The 27614-nt window shown below is 35.2% G+C and overlaps 1 protein-coding gene across 1 annotated transcript; it reads right to left on the bottom strand.

Annotated features, from left to right (window-relative positions):
* Positions 1-751: 751 nt before the first annotated feature.
* tnnc2.1 (troponin C2, fast skeletal type, tandem duplicate 1) lies at positions 752-25880 on the bottom strand. Its single transcript, XM_061972285.1, has 6 exons — positions 25715-25880; positions 16778-16832; positions 16515-16658; positions 8941-9055; positions 5844-5980; positions 752-1050 (listed from the first exon to the last, which is right to left on the bottom strand). Exons 1-6 carry the CDS (start codon positions 25715-25717, stop codon positions 1019-1021), a joined length of 486 nt encoding a protein of 161 aa, XP_061828269.1. The 5' UTR covers positions 25718-25880; the 3' UTR covers positions 752-1018.
* Between the last annotated feature and the right edge of the window lie 1734 nt (positions 25881-27614).

Raw genomic sequence — 27614 nt, 5'->3', positions numbered from 1 at the left:
TTTTTTTTTTTGGGTTGGTGTACTAATTGTACACCAATTAGTACAATTAGTACTAATCTTATCTTGTGTTTTTTATGTTGATTTAATAAAAACAAACAAACAAAAAAAAAAAAAAAATACTGATAATAGTATATATTATATATATATATATATATACATATATATATATATATAGTAGGGGGGGGTTACCCACATATGCGGTCCTCTCCAAGGTTTCTCATAGTCATTCACATCGACGTCCCACTGGGGTGAGTTTTTCCTTGCCCTTATGTGGGCTTTGTACCGAGGATGTCGTTGTGGCTTATGCAGCCCTTTGAGACACTTGTGATTTAGGGCTATATAAATAAACATTGATTGATTGATTGATTGATAATAAAAAAAAAACGATACCGATAATTTCCGATATTACATTTTAAAGCATTTATTGGCCGATAATATCAGCATGCCGATATTATCGGACATCTTTAATAATTTAACTTGATTTTTGCTCCTTTTATAAGCAACTGATGACATCACTGATGACATCACAGGAAACATCAGGAGGCATCTATGCTTTTCTGTTGGATATCTTACAGGTTTAGAGTAAAAACTAATAGCACGCTTGCCCAGAGCATGCGACACATTTTCTTTTTCCATTGATCTGGAATTGCTTTAACGGCGTACCGGCTATTTGGCGTCGTACCCCAAAGATAATGAGCCGATATGAACGCTCCACGTGATGGTAATAGTAAGAATTTGCAAACATGACCAATGAGTTAAAGGTGGTTTATTTCAGAGGACAGCATGGCGCTTCTCTTTAAAAGCGCTGGCTGGTGTTGCATGTCAGGAGGAGCAGCTGCCGTGGAAGGGACAGCTGAGAGACGGGTGGGGGGGAAAGTGTCTTCGTCTTAAAAGGTTCGAGTGGATATTTATAGACAAGCTCGCCAACCAGCGCGAGGGACGGGGTTTCAAAAAAAAAAAAAAAAAATCCTCTTAAAAGATGCTAATTGTTCACTGGGATGTGTCTGAATGTTGTCTTCTACTGGACGTTCTCCATCATCTTCAGAAACTCTGGAGGGGAGCACAGAGAAAGGATTTTTATGCATTTGGATTTATTTGATGAGTTAGTTTAAGCCAGGCCAGGGCAATTATTTTGCCTCGGGGGGCCAATTTTAGAGAAAAAAAATTGTCTATTTTTAGGAAAACTAATACAAAACCTCACAATAATGTCTGATTGAATGCTACAAACGTTATGACAGACGGCCTTAAAAAAAAAAACGGAATGTGGCGTGACCCCATCACGCCCCATAAGCCTGACTTTAAAGGCCTACTGAAACCCACTACTACCGACCACGCAGTCTGATAGTTTGATGAAATCTTAACATTGCAACACATGCCAATATGGCTGGGTTAGCTTACTAAAGTGCAATTTTAAATTTTGCGCGAAATATCCTGCTGAAAACGTCTCGGTATGATGACGCCTGCGCGTGACGTCACGGATTGTAGAGGACATTTTGGGACAGCATGGTGGCCAGCTATTAAGTCGTCTGTTTTCATCGCAAAATTCCACAGTATTCTGGACATCTGTGTTGGTGAATCTTTTGCAATTTGTTCAATGAACAATGGAGACAGCAAAGAAGAAAGCTGTAGGTGGGAAGCGGTGTATTGCGGCAGGTGTTGTGCCGGATAATGCACCCCCGCCGTAGAATGCACCCCCTGACTGTTGTGCCGGATAACACAGCCGGTGTTTCATTGTTTACATTCCCGAAAGATGACAGTCAAGCTTTACCATTGGCCTGTGGAGAACTGGGACAACAGAGACTCTTACCAGGAGGACTTTGAGTTGGATGCGCAGACGCGGTACCGTGAGTACGCATGCAGCTGCGGCTTCCAAACATTTGATCGCTTGCCCGTACGTGCGTGCCGCTATGTGCATGTCACGTACGTAACTTTGGGGACTTTGGGGAAATATATGTGCTGTATGAACTTTGGGGAGGTGAACGGTACTTTGGGCTGTGGGATTGAGTGTGTTGTGCAGGTGTTTGAGTTGTATTGGCGGGTTATATGGACGGGAGGGGGGAGGTGTTTGTTATGCGGGATTCATTTGTGGCATATTAAATATAAGCCTGGTTGTGTTGTGGCTAATATTGTATATATATGTCTTGTGTTTATTTACTGTTTTAGTCATTCCCAGCTGAATATCAGGTACCACCCGCCTCTCACAGCATCTTCCCTATCTGAATCGCTCCCACTGCCCTCTAGTCCTTCACTCTCACTTTCCTCATCCACGAATCTTTCATCCTCGCTCAAATTAATGGGGAAATCGTCGCTTTCTCGGTCCGAATGGCTCTCGCTGCTGGTGGCCATGATTGTAAACAATGTGCAGATGTGAGGAGCTCCACAACCTGTGACGTCACGCTACTCGTCTGCTACTTCCGGTACAGGCAAAGCTTTTTTATCAGCGACCAAAAGTTGCGAACGTCGATGTTCTCTACTAAATCTTTTCAGCAAAAATATGGCAATATCGCGAAATGATCAAGTATGACACATAGAATGGACCTGCTATCCCCGTTTGAATAAGAAAATCGCATTTCAGTAGGCCTTTAATTTATCGAATTAGTGATTGTACTGCTTAAAAAAAAGAAGAAAAAAAAAGCATTACTCCCTAAATCCGTATATGTATTTTGGTACCGGTACTAAAATTATTTCTGTACTTTTCGGTATTTTCTAAATAAAGGGTACCATAAAAAATTGCATTATTGGCTTTATTTTAACAAAAAATCTTAGGGTACATTAAACATATGTTTATTATTGCAGTTAAATCCTTAAAAAATAAAATAGTGAACATACAAGACAACTTGTCTTTTAGTAGTAAGTAAACAAACAAAGGCTGGTAATTAGTCTGCTGACGTATGCAGTAACATATTGTATCATTTATCATTCTATTATCTTGTCAACATTATTAAGGACAAGTGGTAGAAAATGAATTATTAATCTACTTGTTCATTTGCAGGACCGGTACGTTTCAGAGACGGTATCGTACCGAAAATGATTCATTAATATCGCGGTACTATACTAATACCGGTATACCGTACAACCCTATTCAAGACTTACGGTCATTTGAAAACATCACTGCACATCCTAATAGCAGCTACACTTTCCATCTTAAAGATCTTAAAAACATATTTGGGAATGTCCGGCGGGCTTTAACTTGCCACGGTCTGGTACAAGCCATGGTTTATATGCTTGTCAGTGCAATGCCAAGCATCCCTGATTCATTGTAGGGAGTCCTGCAGGGAGGTAGCGACGCATTCGAGATTCGGTTCTTTTAGAGCACAGGTGTCAAAGTCGAGGCCCAGGGGCCAGATCTGGCCCGAGACATCATTTTATTTGGCCCGCAAACACCTGGAAATGATATGTCAATAAAGTACTCTACATTTTTCTCACTAAATGGAATTGATTTTTAAAATTTGGACAGAAAAAATATATGTACTGTTTAGTGTTGTCCCGATACCGGTACCAAAATGTATTTCGATACTTTTCGGTACCGTGTTTTTTGGAGTATAAGTCGCTCCAGAGTAAAGGTCGCACCGGCCGAAAATGCATAATAAAGAAGAAAAAAAACCATATATAAGTCGCACTGGAGTATAAGTCACATTTTTGTGGGAAATTTATTTGATAAAACCCAACACCAAGAATAATGAATAATTAATTAATTAATTAAACCTGCAAGCAGCGATGGACGTGACCGGCTTTGAGGTCTCATAAAATCCAAACCGGAGCAGTAATCAAAACTCTTTCATCAACTTTTAATCAGAAGGGTTCAATCTCTCTCCTGTGCTAATTTGAAGCCGACACGACAAACGCGCTCAGAGGAGATAATGTTTGAAAAAAGGGGACTGTTTTTACACAACATTTGTTTTGAAGGGGGAATTGCAAACTTCCTGTTGATTTTTGCTGGGGGTTGTCAATATATGAAATGTAGGTCTAAGTGAGACCTACATAGAGGTTTCATGTCTCTACGACATTCCTACTGGGAGTTAGAGGCCGTTTTGTCTGTGTTTTCTTCCTAGGGGGCGCTAGAGCGCAATTTTGAGTTTTGGGGTTTGGTTTTTTTGATTAAATCGCAATTTTCGCCAGTCCTGATGTGTGTGTCCAATTTGGTGAGTTTTGAAGCATGTTAAGGGTGTCAAATTACAGCTGAAAGAGGCGGCGGTATAATAATAAAACGCTAGAAATACAATAGGGTCCTCTGTCTCAAAGGGACTCGGTCCCGAACAACAGGCTGAATAAGTGTACGTTATATGAGGCATAAATAACCAACTGAGAAGGTGCCTGGTATGTTAACGTAACATATTATGGTAAGAGTCATTCAAATAACTATAACATATAGAACATGCTATACGTTTACCAAACAATCTGTCACTCCTAATCGCTAAATCCCATGAAATCTTATACGTCTAGTCTCTTACGTGAATGAGCTAAATAATATCATTTGATATTTTACTGTAATGTGTTAATAATTTCACACATAAGTCGCTCCTGAGTATAAGTTGCACCCCCGGCCAAACTATGAAAAAAACTGCGACTTATAGTCCGAAAAATACGGTACTTTTCAATACTTTTTAAATAAAGGGGACCACAAAAAATGGCATTATTGGCTTTATTTTAGTAAAAAAATCCTAGTGTACATTAAACCTATGTTTCTTATTGCAATTTTGTCCTTAAATAAAATAGTGAACATACAAGACAACTTGTCTTTAGGTAGTAAGTAAACAAACAAAGGCTCCTATTTAGTCTGCTGACGTATGTAGTCACAAATTGTGTCATTTATCATTCTATTATTTTGTCAACATTATGAGGGAAAAGCTGTAAAAATTTATTATTAATCTACTTGTTCATTTACTGTTAATATCTGCTTACTTTCTCTTTTAACATGTTCTATCTACACTTCTGTTCAAATGTAATAATCACTTATTCTTCTGTTGTTTGGATGCTTTACATTAGTTTTGGATGGTACCACAAACTTGGGTACCAAGTAGTACCAATCATACATTGGTCATAGTCAAAGTCCTCACGTGTCCGGGGACGTATTTCCTGAGTTTATAAACATAACATTCTTTTTTTTTTTTTTAACGAAAAAATATTTTGTCATGCTAAAAAATATCGACGTAATCATTGTAGTGTCGACTAAATACGCTCCTGTACTTGGTATCATTACAGTGGATGTTACCAGGAGGTAGCCTGCTAACGCTCACATACGGAAAAATGGACAAAAACAAAATGCAGCATTTTTTTTAAAGGAATCCATTCGGTATTTGTCATTGAAGTCAAAGAAGAACTGTTCCCTCGATTTACCCAGAATGCAAATGGTAGCGTCTTATCGTTACCTTGCTCAGTGGCCTAGTGGTTAGATTGTCCGCCCTGAGATTGGTAGTTCAAACCCCGGCCGAGTCATACCAAAGACTATGAAAATGGGACCCATTACCTCCCTGCTTGGCACTCAGCATCAAGGGTTGGAATTGGGGGTTAAATCACCAAAAATGATTCCCGGACGCAGCACCGCTGCTGCTCACTGCTCCCCTCACCTCCCAGGGGGTGAATAAGGGGATGGGTCGAATGCAGACGACAAATTTCACCACACCTAGTGTGTGTGTGACAATCATTGGTACTTTAACTTAACTTAACTTAACTTCCTGCGAACGAGTAATTATCCTGAAAATGCTAATGTGAACAAAAACATTGTACTTTTTCTTTTGCCGTTTTGTAAGAGGTTAATTTGGAATTTTTTGGGGATATTGAGTCACAATGGAAGCACTGCCTGGCCCAGAATGAAACAAAGTACCCGTCCTGTCATGACTCACCGTCAAAATCAATTTTTCCATCCTTGTTTGAGTCGGACTCGCCAAACATTTCGTCGATGTCCTCCTCTGTGACTGGCTCTCCGGTCATGTGCAGAATGTCCCCAAACTCCTCGCGGTCGACGAAGCCGTCGCCGTTCCTGAGGGAGGCGACAAGCATGTTAATAAACAGAGTGGGTAGTTAGTGCTGCAAGGGGTTCTGGGTATTTGTTCTGTTGTGTTTATGTTGTGTTACGGTGCGAATGTTCTCCCGAAATGTGTTTGTCATCCTTGTTTGGTGTGGATTCACATTGTGGTGCATATTTGTAACAGTGTTAAAGTTGTTTATACGGCCACCCTCAGTGTGACCTGTATGGCTATTGACTAAGTATGGATGCATTCACTTGTGTGTGTGTGAAAAGCCGTAGATATTATGTGACAGGGCTGGCACGCAAAGGCAGTGCCTTTAAGGTTTATTGGCGCTCTGTATTTCTCCCTACGTCCGTGTACACAGCGGCGTTTTAAAAAGTCATAAATTTTACTTTTTGAAACCGATACCGATAATTTCCGATATTACATTTTAAAGCATTTATCGGCCGATGATATCGGCAGTCCGATATTATCGGACATCTCTAGACACAACTAATAAATAATAACAAATAAATGTACGAGCACATTTTTGATCTTTTTTCACATAAAAGGCGCACCGGACTATAAGGTGCACTGACGATGAATGGTCTATTTTCAATCTTTTTCACATATAAGGCGCACCGGACTATAAGGTGCACTGCCGATGAATGGTCTATTTGCGATCTTTTTTCACATATAAGGCGCACCAGACTACAAGGCGCATCGCCGTTGAATGGTCTATTTTTGATCTTTTTTCACATATAAGGTGCACCGGGCTATAAGACTCCCTGCAGAGGAATGGTCCATCTGCGATCTTTTTTCACATATAAGGTGCACTGCCGGCGAATTGTCTATTTCCGATCTTTTCCACATATAAGGCGCGCCAGACTATAAGGCGCAACGCCGATGAGTGGTCTATTTTTAATCTTTTTTCATATATAAGGTGCACCGGACTATAAGGCGCACTGCCGACGGATGGTCTATTTTTGATCTTTTTTCACATATAAGGCGCACCGGGCTATAAGGTGCACTGCCGATGAATGGTCTATTTGCGATCTTTTTTCACATTTAAGGCGCACCGGACTAAAAGGCGGATTGCCGTTGAATGGTCTATTTGCGATCTTTTTCACATATAAGGTGCACCGGACTATAAGGTGCACTGCCGATGAATGGTCTATTTGCGAGCTTTTTTCACATATAAAGCGCACCGGACTATAAGGCGCATCGCCGTTGAATGGTCTATTTTTGATCTTTTTTCATACATAAGGTGCATCGGACTATAAGGCGCACTGCAGATGAATGGCATTATTCTGATCTTTTTTCCCACATATAAGGCGCACCGGATAATAAGGCGCACTGCCGATGAATGGTCTATTTGCGATCTTTTTTTCACATATAAGGTGCATCGGACTATAAGGCGCACTGCCGATGAATGGTCTATTTGCGACCCTTTTTTCACATATAAGGCGCACCGGACTATAAGGCGCACCGCTGTTGAACGGTCTATTTTTGATCTTTTTTCACATATAAGGCGCACCGGGCTATAAGACTCCCTGCAGAGGAATGGTCTATCTGCGATCTTTTTTCACATATAAGGCGCACCGCCGACGAATTGTCTATTTCCGATCTTTTTTCACATATAAGGCGCACTGGACTACAAGGCGCAACGCCGATGAATGGTCTATTTTCGATCTTTTTTCACATATAAGTCGCACTGCCGATGAATGGTCTATTTTCAATCTTTTTTCATATATAAGGCGCACCAGACGATAAGGCGCACTGACGATGAATGGTCTATTTTCGATCTTTTGTCACATATAAGGCGCACCGGGTTATATGTGCGCACTGACGATGAATGGTATATTTTTAATCTTTTAAAATTAAAAGATTCATTTTAATTAGACCATTCACCAGTATTGATGAATGGTCTATTTTTGATCTTTTTTCACATATAAGACGCAATGGACTATAAGGCGCACTGCCGATGAATGGCCTATTTTCAATCTTTTTTCACATATAAGGCGCACCAGGCTATAAGGCGCACTGCCGATGAATGGTCCATTTTTGATCTTTTTTCACATATAAGGCGCACCGGATTATAGGGCGCATTAAATAAGTCATATTATTCTTTTTTTTTTAAAATTGAAAACACTTTCTTGTGGTATACATCAGTGGTCCCCAACCACCGGGCCATGGCCCGGTACCGGTCCGTGGATCGATTGGTACCGGGCCGCAGAAGAAAAAAAAAAAAAGAAAATATATATATTTTTATTTTTGTTATTTTTTATTAAATCAACATAAAAAACACAAGATACACTTACAATTAGTGCAGCAACCCCCCAAAAAACTCCCTCCCCCATTTACACTCATTCGCATAAAAGGGTTGTTTCTTTCTGTTATTAATATTCTGGTTCCTACATTATATATCAATATATATCAATACAGTCTGCAGGGATACAGTCCGTAAGCACACATGATTGTATTTTTTAATGACAAAAAAAAAAAAAAAAAAAAATGTAATTTTAATTGCGCCTTATAGTCCGGAAAATATGGTACTACTTTTTACACTAATTGGATTTGTTAGCTTTTGTGGCTGTTGATTTTGTGTCTATAATTGACGTGTTTGACTGTCAGAAATAAAATGTGTTTTCTATCCAGCAATTATATTTTTGAGCAGCTGAATGACTTAAAGGGTACCTGTACTTTTTTGAAATTTTGTCTATCATCCGGCACTTAGCATATATTTTTTTAAATATTTTTGCTTTAAAAAAATCTACAAATAAAATGCATAAAAAAAATTGTGTAATAATAGTATTCACTGTTAGAAGCGGCCCTCTGGGGCCAAACATAACTGCCATGTGGCCCTCAGTGAAAACTGGTATACACTATTTGTGTGTCGTGTAACGAATATACATGATGGAATACACCAATAAGTAAAAAATATACAATTAAATACAGTAATGATAAATACACAGTGTATGGAGTGTCATACTTGTCGAAAATACGGAAGCATTCAGACAGTTCCTCCTCGGTCTTTCCGGCCTGGTCCTCCTTGAGCTGTTGGACCATCATGACCAAGAACTCCTCAAAGTCGATGGTACCGCTACCTGGGAGGGGTCGGGGCACAGGTGAGTTTCAGCAGGTGAGGCTGCACTTGACATCACCTCAACTGTACTTAGATTCCAAAGAACAAGTACTAAATAGTGTGCGCAAAGTAAACCAATTCCATGTACTGTTAGTGAGTGTGTGATCTACTAAGACTGTGTGTACAACTGATAACAAGTGCAAAAGTGACTATTTAAATAAGGATTTTGCATGCACGACTGTCTCATTTGCTGCACACCCACGGGATCGTACTCCAAGCTGTGTTGTTTTGTTATGTTGTGGAACATGCAGCACACAACTCTAATCTGCACCGCTCCTCCAGTGTGATCTACAACAAAACCTACTTTTTTAGCAAGCCTAAGGTGCGATTTGGGAAATGTCGGCTCGAACTGGGGCGCTACAGAACTAGATAAAAAGTGCTATAAAATCTTATCCATTATCAATATTAATATTAAAGGAGGTGGCGACTTGTCCAGGGTGTACGCCGCCTTCCGCATGAAAGCAGCTGAGCTAGGCTACAGCACCCCCTGCGACCCCTAAAAGGGACAAGCGGTAAAAAATGGATGGATATATACACTATACATACATATATATATATATATATATATATATATATATATATATATATATATATATATATACTGTATATATATATATATATATATATATATATATATATATACTGTATATATATATATATATATATATATATATATATATATACTGTATATATATATATATATATATATATACTGTGTATATATATATATATATATATATATATGTGTGTGTATATATATATATATATATATATATATATATATATATATATATATATATATATATATATAAAATAACAAACAATAATATAATTAACCAAGGGAAAATGGAGTGTGACTATATCCAAAAGTGTGTGTGTGTGAGACTATGTGAGGCTCCACTATGTGTTTTTTTCAATGTTTTTTTTTTTCATATGGGAGTTTTTTCAGATTAGAGATAAGAAGTGATTTGTTTGGTGCCCTCAAGCCAGGGGTGTCCAAAGTGAGGCCCCGGGGGCCATTTACGGCCCGCAGGTCATTTTTATAAAGGCCCCATGGCACATTTCTGAAAAATACGATTGGAAAAAATTAAAAACATAAAAAGTGGTGTAAAAGAGCAAACAGGTGAAATGTAGCAAGAAAATGTTGCAAAATAATTAATCCCATCCATTTTTACCGCTTGTCCCTTTTGGGGTGGCGGGGGTGCATTCGGGCGGAAGGCGGGGTACACCGGTAGAAAAATAATAATGAATCAAAATCTACGTCATGATGAATTATTGACCTATTCAAGGCTCCCAATTACGTCACGTTAAATATTCCATTTTGAGATATTTTCTGGTGGAAAATGTTGCATATTTTGGGTTTGCCATATAAAAAACTGAGCTGTTTTTTTTTGTGTTTTTTTTTAAAAAGAAGGGCCTAAAACAAACAAACAATAAAACTTATAATTGATGGATAGATCTGAAGTTGATCTCGAGATTATTGTGTTAAAACTAAACAGTTAAAAAGATATATAATTTATTTTTTAACGCTTTAATGAGTAAGGACCCTTTAGGATCCCCAATAATTTTAGTGTGATTTGTTTTTAAAGTTAAAGTTAAAGTACCAATTATTGTCACACACACACTAGGTGTGGCGAAATTATTCTCTGCATTTGACCCATCACCCTTGATCACCCCCTGGGATGTGAGGGGAGCAGTGAGCCGCGCCCGGGAATAATTTTTGGTGATTCAACCCCCGATTCCAACCCTTGATGCTGAGTGCCAAGCAGGGAGGTAATGGCTCCCATTTTTATTTAAGTGTCATTGCTCAAAAAAATAATATAGAATTCAAATCAATGGTGTTATGAGTTATTGACATTTTTAAGGCTCCAATTATTATATAATCTCAAATATTCCACTTAAAAATTTTATTGGGTGAAAATTTTGCATATTTTGTGTTTTTTTTCCATTAAAAAAAAGGGTTTTCTTTGACAAAAAGAGCATACAACTTAATTTAAATTTTTTTTTATATGGACAGATATACCTAATGTTGATCTAGAGCAGTGGTTCTTAACCTTGTTGGAGGTACTGAACACCACCAGTTTCATATGGGCTTTCGCCGAACCCTTCTTTAGTGAAAAATATATATAATTTTTTCATAATATAATCTTAATTTATAAATATTAATCATGAAATTATGTTATTATATTAAAGAAATACTAATAAAGATATATTTTACAAACAGAAAGTTACAGGAATGTACACATGATCCCATGTTTACATCTCATTGTGCCAAATGTGAATGTTTTAGTGGGAACTAAATGCGATATCGGAAAGGGGTACAAATGATTTCCAAAGCAGGACCCCCACCCAGACATACAAACGTACATGGCGACAAATCAACTTAATGGCTTGCACTCACTACTTTGCTCTAATAAGAGACACAATCTTCAGTGCGCGAGCTTAGTAGATCAACTTTGGCCACTCTCAAGTTTGCAAAAGTTTTAACATGAACCTTTAGTAGTTTAGGGCGAAAGTATCTAATTCAGGGAGCCAATCATAGCCACTAGGGGGCGTAAAGGTTCTAGTCATTATTTCTAAGGCATGATGGTTGGAGATTGCTATGATAGTCCACTTTTTTTTCTTCATTGCTAATTTTCGTGCAATTGATCTTTAGTTGTTGTTGTAATGATGTATATGTGTTTGTATTACAAAAATAGTTTTTTTTTATCATCTCAAGAACATAGCCAGAGTCCACACGTTTCTCTCTCAGGCCAACACGGAGGTGCAACAAAAATGTTTATTTGACCATAATTTAATGCTACTTTTGTGTTAAACAAATGCTTTCCTAGTTATCTAAATAAAGGTGCTTTTAAGGAAACATTACAAATGTCTTGTTTATATTTTAGTCAACTAAATTTACTATAATTTTAACTGACTAAAAGGAATGTTTTGGTAAAAATGTAAAACAATGCTGAAAAATACCATATATTTGTGATCATCCAATTACTTGTGCTGGTTTTATTTAGGTAAAAAAAGATAAATAAATTAAACATTTTATTTAAAAAATAAATAAAATAAATAACAAAAAAACTTACAGTAAGTAAAACACACAATAATGTAACTTTAAAAAAAAATAAAAATAAAAAAAATAAATATATATATATATATATATATATATATATATATAATAAATGTTTTATATATGATTAAATTAAAAATCTCACTAAGTCAGCATAGAAAGAATAATTCCAGTCAAAAGTTTCAAAAATGTAGCAAAAAATTTAGATTTTTTTTTAATTTGACCATCATTTCATGCTACTTTTGTGTTAAAAAATGATTTTCTGGTAGCCTAAATAAAGGTGCTTTTAAGGAAACATTAAAAATGTCTTATTTATCTTGTATTATTTATATTTTAGTCGACTAAATTTACTGTATCTTAGCTGACTAAAAGCAATGTTTAGTAAAAATGTAAAACCATGCTGAATAATACCATATATTTGTGTTCATTTAATTACTTGTATTGGTTTTATTTAGGTAAAAAAATAAAAATAAGTTGTACATTTTATTAAAAAAAAAAAAAAACTCATAGTAAGTAAAACACACACATTTTTTTATACATGATTACATTAAAAATCTCACTAAGTCACCTTTGAAAGAATAATTCCAGTCAAAGGTTTCAGAAGTGTAGCAAAAAAAATTGAAAAAATGTTAATTTGACCATAATTTCATGCTACTTTTGAACTAATGTTTTGCTGGTAGCCTAAATAAAGGTGCTTTCAAGGAATCATAAAAAATGTCTTATTCATCTTGTATTATTGATATTTTAGTCGACTAAATTTACTATAATCTTAGCTGACTAAAAGGAATGTTTAGTAAAAATGTAAAACAATGCTGAATAATACCATATATTTGTGATCATCCAATCACTTTTACTGGTTTTATTTAGGTAAAAAAAAGAAAGAAATTAAACATTTAATTAAAAAAAACCATACAATAATTTAAAAAAAACCTCAGAGTAAGTAAAACACACAAAAATGTAACTTAACATTTTTTTATAATACATTTGTATACATGATTCAATTAAAAATCTCAGTAAGTCACCTTTGAAAGAAAAATTCCAGTCAAAAGTTTCAGAAATGTTGCAAAAAAAGTAGAAAAAATGTTTATTTGACCATAATTTCATGCTACTTTTGTGTTAAACAAATGCTTTGCTGGTAGCCTAAATAAAGGTGCTTTCAAGGAAACATTACAAATGTCTTATCTTTAATTATTTATATTTTAGTCGACTAAATTTACTATAATCTTAGCTGACTAAAAGGAATATTTAGTAAAAATGTAAAACGATGCTGAAAAATACCATATATTTGTGATCATCCAATTACTTGTGCTGGTTTTATTTAGGTAAAAAAAATAAAAAATTAAACATTTAATTTAAAAAAACATACAATAACAAAAAAAACTCACAGTAAGTAAAACACACAAAAATGTAACTTAAAAAAAAATACAATTATACATTTTTATATATGATTAAATTAAAAATCTCACTAAATCACCTTTGAAAGAATAATTCCAGTCAAAAGTTTCAGAAATGTTGCAAACAAATTTGAATTTTTTTTTATTTGACCATAATTTCATGCTACTTTTGAACAAATGCCTTTGCTGGTAGCCTAAATAAAGATGCTTTCAAGAAAACATTAAAAATGTCTTATTTATCTTGTATTATTTATATTTTAGTCGACTAAATTTACTGTATCTTAGCTGACTAAAAGGAATGTTTAGTAAAAATGCAACACAATGCTGAATAATACCATATATGTGTGATCATCCAATTACTTTTACTGGTTTTATATAGGTAAAAAAAGAAAAAGAAATTAAATATTTTATTTAAAAAAAACAACCCATTAATTAACAAAGGAACTTACAGTAAGTAAAACACACAAAAATGTAACTTAAAAAAAAAAAAAAATTGTATACATGATTCATTAAAAAATCTCACCTTTGAAATAATAATTCCAGTCAAAAGTTTCAGAAATGAAGCAAAAAAATTAGAAAAAAATGTTTATTTGGCCATAATTTCATGCTACTTTTGTGTTAAACAAATGCTTTGCTGGTAGCCTAAATAAAGGTGCTTTCAAGAAAACATTACAAATGTCTTATCTTTAATTATTTATATTTTAGTCGACTAAATTTACTATAATCTTAGCTGACTAAAAGGAATATTTAGTAAAAATGTAAAACGATGCTGAAAAATACCATATATTTGTGATCATCCAATTACTTGTGCTGGTTTTATTTAGGTAAAAAAAATTAAAAATTAAACATTTAATTTAAAAAAACATACAATAACAAAAAAAACTCACAGTAAGTAAAACACACAAAAATGTAACTTAAAAAAAAATACAATTATACATTTTTATATATGATTAAATTAAAAATCTCACTAAATCACCTTTGAAAGAATAATTCCAGTCAAAAGTTTCAGAAATGTTGCAAAAAAAATTTTTTTTTTTTTTATTTGACCATAATTTCATGCTACTTTTGAACAAATGCCTTTGCTGGTAGCCTAAATAAAGATGCTTTCAAGAAAACATTAAAAATGTCTTATTTATCTTGTATTATTTATATTTTAGTCGACTAAATTTACTGTATCTTAGCTGACTAAAAGGAATGTTTAGTAAAAATGCAACACAATGCTGAATAATACCATATATGTGTGATCATCCAATTACTTTTACTGGTTTTATATAGGTAAAAAAAGAAAAAGAAATTAAATATTTTATTTAAAAAAAACAACCCATTAATTAACAAAGGAACTTACAGTAAGTAAAACACACAAAAATGTCACTTAAAAAAAATAAAAAATTGTATACATGATTCATTAAAAAAACTCACCTTTGAAATAATAATTCCAGTCAAAAGTTTCAGAAATGAAGCAAAAAAAATTAGAAAAAAATGTTTATTTGGCCATAATTTCATGCTACTTTTGTGTTAAACAAATGCTTTGCTGGTAGCCTAAATAAAGGTGCTTTCAAGAAAACATTACAAATGTCTTATCTTGAATTATTTATATTTTAGTCGACTAAATTTACTATAATCTTAGCTGACTAAAAGGAATATTTAGTAAAAATGTAAAACGATGCTGAAAAATACCATATATTTGTGATCATCCAATTACTTGTGCTGGTTTTATTTAGGTAAAAAAAAAGAAAGAAATTAAACATTTAATTAAAAAAACTACATACAATAAGTTGTACTGGTTTTATTTAGGTAAAAAAATATAAATAAATTAAACATTTTGTAACTTAAAACTTAAAAAAAATTAAATAATAAATTTTTATATATGATTCAATTAAAAATCTCACTAAGTCACCTTTGAAAGAATAATTCCAGTCAAAAGTTTAAGTAATGTAGCAAAAATTTTTGAAAAAATGTTTATTTGACCATAATTTAATGCTACTTTTGTGTTAAACAAATGCTTTGCTGGTAGCCTAAATAAAGGTGCTTTCAAGAAAACATTACAAATGTTTTATTTATCTTGTATTATTTATATTTTAGTCGACTAAATTTACTATAATCTTAGCTGACTAAAGAATGTTTAGTAAAAATGTAAAACAATGCTGAAAAATACCATATATTTGTGATCATCCAATTACTTGTACTGATTTTTTTTTTTAAGTAAAAAAAGAAAAAGAAATTAAATATTTTGTTTAAAAAAAAAGAAACCATTAATTAATAAAGGAATTTACAGTAAGTAGAACACAACAATTTTACTTAAAAAAAAAAAAAATTGTATAAATGATTAATTAAAAAAATCTCACCTTTGAAAGAATAATTCCAGTCAAAAGTTTCAGAAATGTAGCAAAAAAATTAAAAAAAATGTTTACTTGACCATAATTTCATGCTACTTTTGTGTTAAACAAATGCTTTGCTGTAGCCTAAATAAAGGTGCTTTCAAGGAAACATTAAAAATGTCTTATTTATCCATCCATCCATTTTCTACTGCTTGTCCCTTTTGGGGTCGCGGGGTCTTATTTATATTGTATTATTTATATTTTAGTCGACTAAATTTACTATAATCTTAGCTGACTAAAAGGAATGTATAGTAAAAAATGTAAAACAATGCTGAATAATATTTGTGATCATCCAATTACATGTACTGATTTTTTTTTAAGTAAAAAAAGATAAATAAATTAAATATTTAGTTTAAAAAAAACAACATTAATTAATAAAGGAACTTACAGTAAGTAAAACAAACAACAATTTTACTTAAAAAATAAAAATAAAAATAATTGTATACATGATTAATTAAAAAAATCTCACCTTTGAAAGAATAATTCCAGTCAAAAGTTTTAGAAAGGTAACAAAAATATTATTGTCTCTGTCAAGGTGTCCGACGATTGTGTCGTACTCATACTTAACAAATCCATCAAAACGCTCACCATCCTCATCCACTTCCTCAATAATGGCATCCAGCTCCTCTCTGGACGGGTTCTGACCCAGCATCCTCATCACGGTGCCCAGCTCCTTGGTGCTGATGTCACCGCCGCCGTCCGTGTCGAACATGTCGAAGGCAGCTTTGAACTCTGGACAAACAGCAGTTTCACAAACACGTTTCAGTCCTCAGAAAAAAGCCGAGTCAAACATTGGACTGAAAACGCAGGACTTTTTTTTTGGGAGGGGGTATTTTGAAACATATACTGACCTGCGATCATCTCCTCAGTGAGGAAGGAGCGGGCATCGCTTTGAGCGTCGGTGGGCTTAAGGGCAAAGGTGGAAAAACGTATTCATAGCATTAGCATACAATTACGAGCAATGAATCTTTAAGAAAATATGACATTACAAGCCTGGGATCTATGAAAATAGAAGCTAAAAAGAAAATTGCGATACAAAGTGTGTTTTTTTAGGCCAGCGGCGGGTTGTGCGTTTCCTACCTAGGCCTTCAGTGATGTCCTACTTAGTCCGATTTGAACAAAAACCCCTCAAAATATCATCATTCATGTCACCAAATGACCACGGCTGGAGAAACTCTACACAGAAACACACTTGTGCACTCCTGAATCACCAAAACAGGCTATATTTCGTCACATTTAAAAATCAACAAAGCATTTAAAACATATCTTACTTCTAAATGATTGTAAAAAAAACATAATGAATGTGGAAAAATAACTAACTCACGTTTTGCTCTACTTCTCTGTGAGTTAATAAAGTGAGCCGGGTATGGCCTCATACTGGCCAACTAGGGCTGCAACTAACGATTAATTTGATAATCGATTAATCTGTTGATTATTACTTCGATTAAAAGAGACAAACTACATTTCTATCCTTTCCAGTATTTTATTGAAAAAAAAAAAAAAAACAGCATACTGGCACCATACTTATTTTTCTTATTGTTTCTCAGCTGTTTGTACATGTTGCAGTTCTTATTAAAAAAAAATAAAAAATTGCCTCTGCGCATGCGTATGGCATAGATCCAACGAATCGATGACTAAATTAATCACCAACTATTTTTATAATCGACTTTAATCGATTTAATCGATTAGTTGTTGCAGCCCTATTGCCAACCTTGAGACCTCCGAATTCGGGAGATGGTGGGCGGGGTTTGGTGGTAGCGGGGGGGTGTATATTGTAGCGTCCCGGAAGAGTTAGTGCTGCAAGGGGTTCTGGGTATTTGTTCTGTTGTGTTTATGTTGTGATACGGTGCGGATGTTCTCCCGAAATGTGTTTGTCTTTCTTGTTTGGTGTGGGTTCACAGTGTGGCGCATATTTGTAACAGTGTTAAAGTTGTTTATACGGCCACCCTCAGTGTGACCTGTATGGCTGTTGACCAAGTATGCCTTGCATTCACTTATGAGTGTGTAAAAGCCGCATATATTATGTGACTGGGCCGGCACGCTGTTTGTATGGAGGAAAAGCCATACTTGCCAACCCTCCCGAATTTTCCGTGAGAGTCCCGAATTTCAATGCCTCTCCCGAAAATCTCCCAGGACAACCATTCTCCCGAAAATCTCCCCTATTTCCAGCCGGACAACTATATTGGAGAAAAAAACCTTTCTCAACCAGCTAATGCAAGGAATTTAGGGATTTCACCATCTACGGTCCGTAATATCATCAAAGGGTTCAGAGAATCTGGAGAAATCACTGCACGTAAGCAGCTAAACCCGTGACCTTCCATCCCTCAGGCTGTACTGCATCAACAAGCGACACCAGTGTGTAAAGGATATCACCACATGGGCTCAGGAACACTTCAGAAACGCCTCCAGTATAGTTGTCCGGCTGGAAATCGGGAGATTTTCGGGAGAATGGTTGTCCCGGGAGATTTTTAGCGTCGTCTCTCACCTGAAAAGGAGACTATTATATATGTCTCCGTTATCCATAGGTTTACCTACAAAAAATAACACGGAGCCCGAATGGATATAGTCACTCTTGAACGGTCAGAGAAGCAACGCAGTATTATGGGCCGCCTTGCAAGCGACATCCCGTTCTCATTTGCGGATGTTTTCAACAAATCCGTGAAGGATATGTTCCCGGATTCAGAGATCGCTCGCCAGTACTCAAATGGCAGAACAAAAGCTACTCAAATAGTGAAAGGTAATTGTTTTTTTTTTTAAAAGTAAGCAGCAAGTACAGTACAGTTAGTAGAACAACTGTGTTTTCATTACTGTTTACTGTACTATATATATATATATATATATATATATATATATATATATATTAAAGTATTTCTTATATTTATATATATATATATATATATATATATATATATATATATATATATATATAGATATAAGAAATACTTTAATTTCAGTGAATTCTAGCTATAAATATACTCCGCCCACCCCCCAGCCCCCAATCTCCCGAATTCGGAGGTCTCAAGGTAGTCATGTATGGGAAAAGCGGACGTGGCGACAGATTGTAGAGGACGCTAAAGGCAGTGCCTTCAAGGCACGCCCCCAATAATGTTGTCCGGGTGGAAATCGGGAGAAATTCGGGTGAATGGTTGCCCCGGGAGATTGTCGGGAGAGGCACTGAAATCCGGAGTCTCCCGGGAAAATCGGGAGTGTTGGCAAGTATGTATGGCCCCAGTGCCACTTCCTGCTTTTCGCAAAATAAAACTTGCGATTGGATACTCGCTCGGCAGTGACGAGTGAAAATCCAATCCCAGACACGTTTCTCCTTCAAGGCTGCGAAGACGGGCTACTGTCGACAACTCGCGATCTGATTGGCTATCGCAACTGTCTATCAACCGGCAGAGTTCACACAGCGCTGGCAACGAGCTAGAATTCTGATTGGATCAAAACTCTAACCTAAAAACAAGCAACACTTGGAGCCTAATAAGACATGAAGAGAATAGTAGCTGTATCGATCAGTAGTGGTGAAGAAGGAGCTGAGCCGGAAGGCAAAGATCTCAATTTACCGGTCGATCTACGTTCCCATCCTCACCTATGGTCATGAGCTTTGGGTTACGACCGAAAGGACAAGATCACGGGTACAAGCGGCCGAAATGAGTTTCCTCCGCCGGGTGGCGGGGCTCTCCCTTAGAGATAGGGTGAGGTGGTTCGGGCATCTGGTCAGGATGCCACCCGAACGCCTCCCTAGGGAGGTGTTTAGGGCACGTCCGACCGACAGGAAGCTACGGGGAAGACCCAGGACACGTTGGGAAGACTATGTCTCCCGGCTGGCCTGGGAACGCCTCGGGATCCCCCGGGCGGACCTGGACGAAGTGGCTGGGGAGAGGGAAGTCTGGGCTTCCCTGCTTAGGCTGCTGCCCCCGCGACCCGACCCTCGGATAAGCGGAAGAAAATGGATGGATGGATGGATGGATTCATGTTAGGCCAACAGAGAAGGCCCACCACTGTTTTTAGCCAGTTGTGGTGTAAAAAAAAAATCAGTTTTGAAGTGGTGGGAGGTAACAGGTATGTTTAAATTTCCGGTGGGACCGCTAGTTTGAAAGAGGTGTGTAAGAAGCCATTTATGTCACACTAAAAAGGCTCTTTCAAACAAAAGAGGAGGTTTGTGCCATCGCCTACGGCCGGTCCGCTTAGAACCTACTCAGTGGCCTAGTGGTTAGAGTGTCCGCCCTGAGATCGGTAGGTTGTGAGTTCAAACCCCGGCCGAGTCATACCAAAGACTATAAAAATGGGACCCATTACCTCCCTGCTTGGCACTCCGCATCAAGGGTTGGAATTGGGGGTTAAATCACCAAAAATTATTCCCGGGCGCGGCCACTGCTGCTGCCCACTGCTGCTGCCCACTGCTCCCCTCACCTCCCAGGGGGTGAACAAGGGGATGGGTCAAATGCAGAGGATACATTTCACCACACCTAGTGCGTGTGTGTGACAATCATTGCTACTTTAACTTTAATTTTAACCATGTCCTGACATCTCTCCCCCAAATATTGTCTCATTCCACGGGAGAGCGAATAAATTGTTGGTATGCATGACGAAAATAAAAGAGATAAAAATAGGGGCAGTCTAGACCACACATGTCAAACTCAAGGCCCCGGGGGCCAGATCCAGCCCGACACGTCATTTAATGTGGCCTGGGAATAATGTGGATACTTCATCTTTCTTACTACCGTATTTTTCGGAGTATAAGTCGCACCGGAGTATAAGTCGCACCTGTTGAAAATGCATAATAAAGAAGGAAAAAAACATATATAAGTCGCACTATGAAAAAAACTGCGACTTATAGTCCGAAAAATACGGTAAATGTTTTCAATGTTTCCATTTTGACAGAAAAAAAAATGTATGTGTGGAGGGGGGGCGTGGCCTGCGAACCTGCAGTAACTGTAACTAGTTACTGGTTTTCAGTAACTAACCCAAAACTGCGTATGACATGTCATGATGAACTACATTCCTCCACATAATGGATAAACAGCTTTCAGAAAATTCTTTATTATTTAAAAGAAAACTGGTTTTGTTTAATAACATTTTACCCAAGAGTTGGACAGGACAGATTTTAGGAAAAAAAAAAATAGAAAAAAAAATTTAGCTTTGATTTGCTCTAATCGACTAAGAATCGTTACACATAAGAATCACGGTTCATTCGAAAATCGATTTCTTTTTTTTTACACCTCTACTGAATAGTATGTGCAAACTATAAAACTTCAGGTGCTTTTAATGGGCGTGTAGCAGGTGATCTACTAAGGCTGTGTGTGTGAATCGTTAACAAGTGCAAAAGTGCTGGACCATAATATCACAATCCAGCCTGTGGTGTTTGGGAACATGCAGCACACAACCATAACCTGCACCACCTTTTAGAAGCTCCTCCAGTGCGGTTTACATATAATCTACTTTTTTAGCACGCCTAAGAAGACGCCAGCACTGATCCAGATGCAAGAAAATACAGTTTGGCAAAAAGTTAGGAGGTAATTATTGATTTGTTTTGGCGTCCGCTGGTTCCATATTAACCTCTAAGTCATCCAGCAGCTGACAAATGTCATTGCTGGATAGAACCTAGGCCTAATACCTTTATTTATGGTAATCCAAATATGCTGACATGCGCTCAGTAGATTTTCCTCTCCATCGTTTGTCATTGCAGCGATGGCCTCCTTGTCACCACAAAGACCGCAGCCGTTTGTGCGTAACTGTGCCAGTTGGCCCGCGCCTTCCAAATGTGCTAAATATAATTGCAAACACAATCCTCGCTGCACAAGCTTGGTAGATCAACTTGGCTTGTTATTAAGTTTGCACGTGTTGTAACACACCTTTAGTAGATTTGACCATTACTTTTCCTGCTCGGTCCAAAAGTGACGATTTGAAACAGAAAACAAGTCATACTACTCAACGTGTACCCAATCATGTGTACTTATTCTGCCAGTAGTCTTTGACATCATAGCTTATACTTATAATGTCACTTATATTTGGAATACTTATCTTTTAATGAAGATTAATATACTTTTGAGAGTAATAGTAGTTGTGTACTTACATACATTTATGTTTTCATTCTTTTTGCCTATTTTTGGATTGTACAAAAAAAGTACATATATACTGTATATATACTCTATTTATATATGTATATATATATGTATATATGTATATAAATATATATATGTACATATATCTATATATGTGTATATATATATATATATATATATATATATATATATATATTTGTGTATACATATATATATATGGATATATATGTATATATGTATATATATATATATATATATATATATATATATATATATATATATATATATATATATATACATATATATGTATACCTATTTGACAAACGTCTCAGGACAAATTAGCTTAGTTACGTTTATTTTTAAATGCATACTATATTATTATGCTGGATCCACTATGGACTGTACTCTCACAATATTATGTTAGACCCACTTGACATCCATTGCATTCGGTCTCCCTAGAGGGGTGGGGGGTTACCCACATATGCGGTCCCCTCCAAGGTTTCTCATAGTCATCGATGTCCCACTGGGGTGAGTTTTTCCTTGCCCTTATGTGGGCTCTGTACCGAGGATGTCGTTGTGGCTCGTGCAGCCCTTTGAGACACTTGTGATTTAGGGCTATATAAATAAACATTGATTGATTGATTGATTGATTTACCATTTTATATATGAGAGTAATTGTAGATGTGTACTTACATTCGTGTTACTTATTTTTGGATTGTACTAAAATAAAGTGTAATAAAAAAAATATATACTGTATATGTACTGTATGTTTATACTGTATATATACTATATATATACTGTATATATATATATATATATATATATGTATATATATATATATATATATATATATAAATATATATATATATATATATGTATATATGTATATATATATATATATATATATATATATATATATATATATTGTCTATTTCACAAATGTCTCATAAATGCATACTATCTTATCTTATCTTTGCATTTTATATATGAGAGTAATTGTAGCTACATACTTACATACATTTATGTTTTCATTCTTGTTACTTATTTTGGGATTGTACAAAAAAAATAATCAAAAAGAATATTTATATATACTGACGATGTACTGTATGTATATGTGTGTATATATATATATATATATATATATATATATATATATATATATATATATATATATACAGTATATATATATATATATGTTATATATATATATATATATATATATATATATACAGTATATATATATATATATATATATATATATATATATACACAGTATATATATATATATATTTATATATATATATATATATATATATATATATATATATATATATATATATATATATATATATATATATATATATATATATATATATATACCTATTTGACAAACGTCTCAAGACAGATTAGCTTACTTTAGTTATGTTTATTTTTAAATGCATACAATATTATTTAGCATTTTATATATGAGAGTAATTGTAGATGTGTAATTACATTCTTGTTACTTTTTTTTGGATTGTACTAAAAAAAGTGTAAAAAAAAAAATACTGTATATGTACTGTATGTTTATATATAGTGTGTGTATATATATCTATCTATATATATATATATACATACATATATATATATATATATATATATATATATATATATATATACATATATATATTTGACAAATGTCTCATTAATGCATACTATCTTATCTTATCTCTGCATTTATATATATATATATAGAGTAATTGTAGATATGTACTTACATACATTTATGTTTTCATTCTTGTTACTTATTTTTGGATTGTACTAAAACAAGTGTAATTTAAAAAAAAAACTGTATATGTACTGTATGTTTATATATACTGTGTGTATATATATCTATATATATATATATATATATATATATATATATATATATGTATTTGACAAATGTCTCATAAATGCGTACTATCTTATCTTATCTCTGCATTTATATATATGAGAGTAATTGTAGATATGTACTTACATACATTTATGTTTTCATTCTTGTTACTTATTTTTGGATTGTACTAAAAAAAAAAAATCTAAAAAATGATTTATATATACTGTATATGTACTGTATATATATATATATATATATATATATATATATATATATATTTATATATATATATATATATATATATATATATATATATATATATATATATATATATATATATATATATATATATATATATATACACACACCTATAGTCTTTTTGATTAACGTCTCAAGACAGATTATCTTACTTTAGTTACGTTTGTTTTTAAATGCATACTATATTATATTGCATTTTATATATGAGAGTAATTGTAGATATGTACTTACATACATTAATGTTTTTCATTTTGTTAGTTATTTTTGGATTGTACTCAATCATGCAGATACATCTCAATACATTAATACACATATACGCCTATATACTGTATATGCCCTGTTTATATATATATGCATACACAATACATATATGTATATAGACTAGCTTACTTTAGTTATGTTCATTTTTAAATGCATATTATATTTTCTTACAATTTATGTATTTATACTATAAATTTACATACAATTACCAGCCTGAAAAATAGAGACAATTACACTTATACATTCAGGTACTTTATATATACTTACTGTATAAAATATAGGACGTTTGACTCATGGGATTAGAATAATGCATATATTTTGCATACTTACACGTCACATATTTGTATACAGTGCATTTGAGCTTTTTTTGTAGTGATTACGTAGTTAGACTTATTAAAGACATGATTAAGGATATTCGGAATAACTGAGCTTAACCATGTAATAACACAGTAGTACAGTATTTATTCACCCTTCTTGTGTTGGAGATGCGTATTTTCCCTCCTACTTGTACTATTGCAACTGTTATTCAGTAAAATTCCAACTTTTATCATAATATTGCAGTTTTTCTTGTAAAATTTTGACTCGCGTTGAGTAAAATGACGACTTTTATTATAATACTGCCAAAATTCTACGTTTTTCTTGTGAAATTGTGACCTTTTTCTTGTGAAATTCCAACTCATTTTTATTTTTTCACAAGCTTTTTTTATATCTGCATAGTATGTATATATTGTTAATGTTATAAATACACATCTTTATATATCTAGAAAAGGTGGTCCTAAAGAGAGGTCTCAAGAAGGTAACAAATACAAGAATTAGTATTCCAGGTATGTTCTGATCAAAAAATATACTAGATAACAATACAATTGTTATTATTTTGAACCAATTCCTACACTTTGTTAGCCAAATTCCCGCTTTGGAAATTGTTCAAAAAGATTAAAAAAAAAAAAGCATCAAAAAGCTTACATTTGGTTTGCTGGTGCAAATCCTTCAGCTCATCCGGGCTATTTTTAAAATCCCACAAGGGGGCCAGGATTTGAGGGAGGATTTTTGTCAAGGTGAAACTAAATTCGGACACAAGTCGTCTGTCTCGTTTTACTCAGCTGTGTAAATGTGTGTGTGGTCTATCTTTAGTCTAAATATCCATCATATCGGGTTTAGTGATGATACGGCGTGATTCAAATCCACGGAAACCTGACATAGTGCGTAATTATCGTAATTAACGAGTAAATCCAGGAGTTCCCCACAAATTAAAGTAAATCCAGAGCTTCTTCATCACTGCACGTCCATCTTTCCTTGCATCCTGGCCAGATGAACCCCCGAAAACCCCCCCCAAAAGCCAAGTTTCTTACCATGATGAGCAGCTGTTGTGTCACAAAACAACAAAAAGGTGTCAAGAGTCTCCCTGCGACGCGACACAGTCCAAATAGAAGTCGTGCCCGCTTCCCCCCTTCCTTTAGTACCTTTGCATCCTGCTCACTTTTCCTGAAAATGAGCAGGATTGGGCCGGAGGCAGCCAATCAAATGGTGCAATCTGTTGACGGACACCCCCATGTGGGACGCTCACAATCCGATCTGCCGCATTTAGACGGGGGGGATCATCTCCGTGACATTTATTGAAAAAAAGGAAAGAAGTGGAGAGGATCAACTTCAACGCTGATGGATGCTAAGATGAACGCCTCCGCGCCCGCGTGCTGACATTCTCTTTCTCGCTCCATCCCTCCGCCATCCCTTGACCTCGCAGCACTTTGACATCTGTAACTCAAGATGGAGCACAAGTGATCTCCAACAGATGTACAACATCTCCAGCTATGCTTCCCCATCATACTTCTATATATACTTCTCTCTCTCTATATATATATATTTACTGTATATACTGTAGTGAGCATGTCAATCAACGCAAGTGTCCTCGTCTGAAAACTGAGGTCTACCCGCCTGTTTAGGTGTGTCCTCGTTTCATTACACGTTGTTTTACAGCAACCTTCCACACTTTGTGGATCATTCTGAGCCTTTGTTGAGTTCGATAGTGAAAGTGGGCAGTTATCATCAACAACTGGCGGGTGGAGAGGGCTTATTGTACAAACCCCGTTTCCATATGAGTTGGGAAATTGTGTTAGATGTAAATATAAACGGAATGCAATGATTTGCAAATCCTTTTCAACCCATATTCAATTGAATGCACTACAAAGACAAGATATTTGATGTTCAAACTCATAAACTTTATTTATTTTTTTTGCAAATAATAATTAACTTAGAATTTCATGGCTGCAACACGCGCCAAAGTAGTTGGGAAAGGGCATGTTCACCACTGTGTTACATGGCCTTTCCTTTTAACAACACTCAGTAAACGTTTGGGAACTGAGGAGACACATTTTTGAAGCTTCTCAGGTAGAATTCTTTCCCATTCTTGCTTGATGTACAGCTTAAGTTGTTCAACAGTCCGGGGGTCTCCGTTGTGCTATTTTAGGCTTCATAATGCGCCACACATTTTCAATGTCTGGACTACAGGCAGGCCAGTCTAGTACCCGCACTCTTTTACTATGAAGCCACGTTGATGTAACACGTGGCTTGGCATTGTCTTGCTGAAATAAGCAGGGGCGTCCATGGTAACGTTGCTTGGATGGCAACATATGTTGCTTTAAAACCTGTATGTACCTTTCAGCATTAATGGCCCCTTCACAGATGTGTAAGTTACCCATGTCTTGGGCACTAATACACCCCCATACCATCACAGATGCTGGCTTTTCAACTTTGCGCCTATAACAATCCGGATGGTTCTTTTCCTCTTTGGTCCGGAGGACACGACGTCCACAGTTTCCAAAAACAATTTGAAATGTGGACTCGTCAGACCACAGAACACTTTTACACTTTGTATGAGTCCATCTTAGATGAGCTCAGGCCCAGCGAAGCCGACGGCGTTTCTGGGTGTTGTTGATAAACGGTTTGCGCCTTGCATAGGAGAGTTTTAACTTACACTTACAGATGTAGCGACCAACTGTAGTTACTGACAGTGGGATTCTGAAGTGTTCCTGAGCACATGTGGTGATATCCTTTACACACTGATGTCGCTTGTTGATGCAGTACAGCCTGAAGGATCGAAAGTCACGGGCTTAGCTGCTTACGTGCAGTGATTTCTCCAGATTCTCTGAACCCTTTGATGATATTACGGACCGTAGATGGTGAAATCCCTAAATTCCTTGCAATAGCTGGTTGAGAAAGGTTTTTCTTAAACTGTTCAATGCTCAGGCATTT

The sequence above is a fragment of the Nerophis lumbriciformis genome, linkage group LG01 (assembly GCF_033978685.3).
Source record: "Nerophis lumbriciformis linkage group LG01, RoL_Nlum_v2.1, whole genome shotgun sequence".
NCBI classification, from domain to species: domain Eukaryota; kingdom Metazoa; phylum Chordata; class Actinopteri; order Syngnathiformes; family Syngnathidae; genus Nerophis; species Nerophis lumbriciformis.
The sequence above is the reverse complement of the archived record's forward strand: the minus strand, read 5'-3'. Positions and strand labels throughout refer to the sequence as shown.

What these genes read in the sequence shown, in the direction of transcription:
- tnnc2.1 (XM_061972285.1), bottom strand. An exon ending in TGCTTCCGTATTTTCGACAA is followed by an intron (nt 5,981 to 8,940) that starts GTATGACACTCC and finishes CGCCTCCCTCAG; the next exon opens with GAACGGCGACGGCTTCGTCG. An exon ending in TGGAAAAATTGATTTTGACG is followed by an intron (nt 1,051 to 5,843) that starts GTGAGTCATGAC and finishes GCTCCCCTCCAG; the next exon opens with AGTTTCTGAAGATGATGGAG.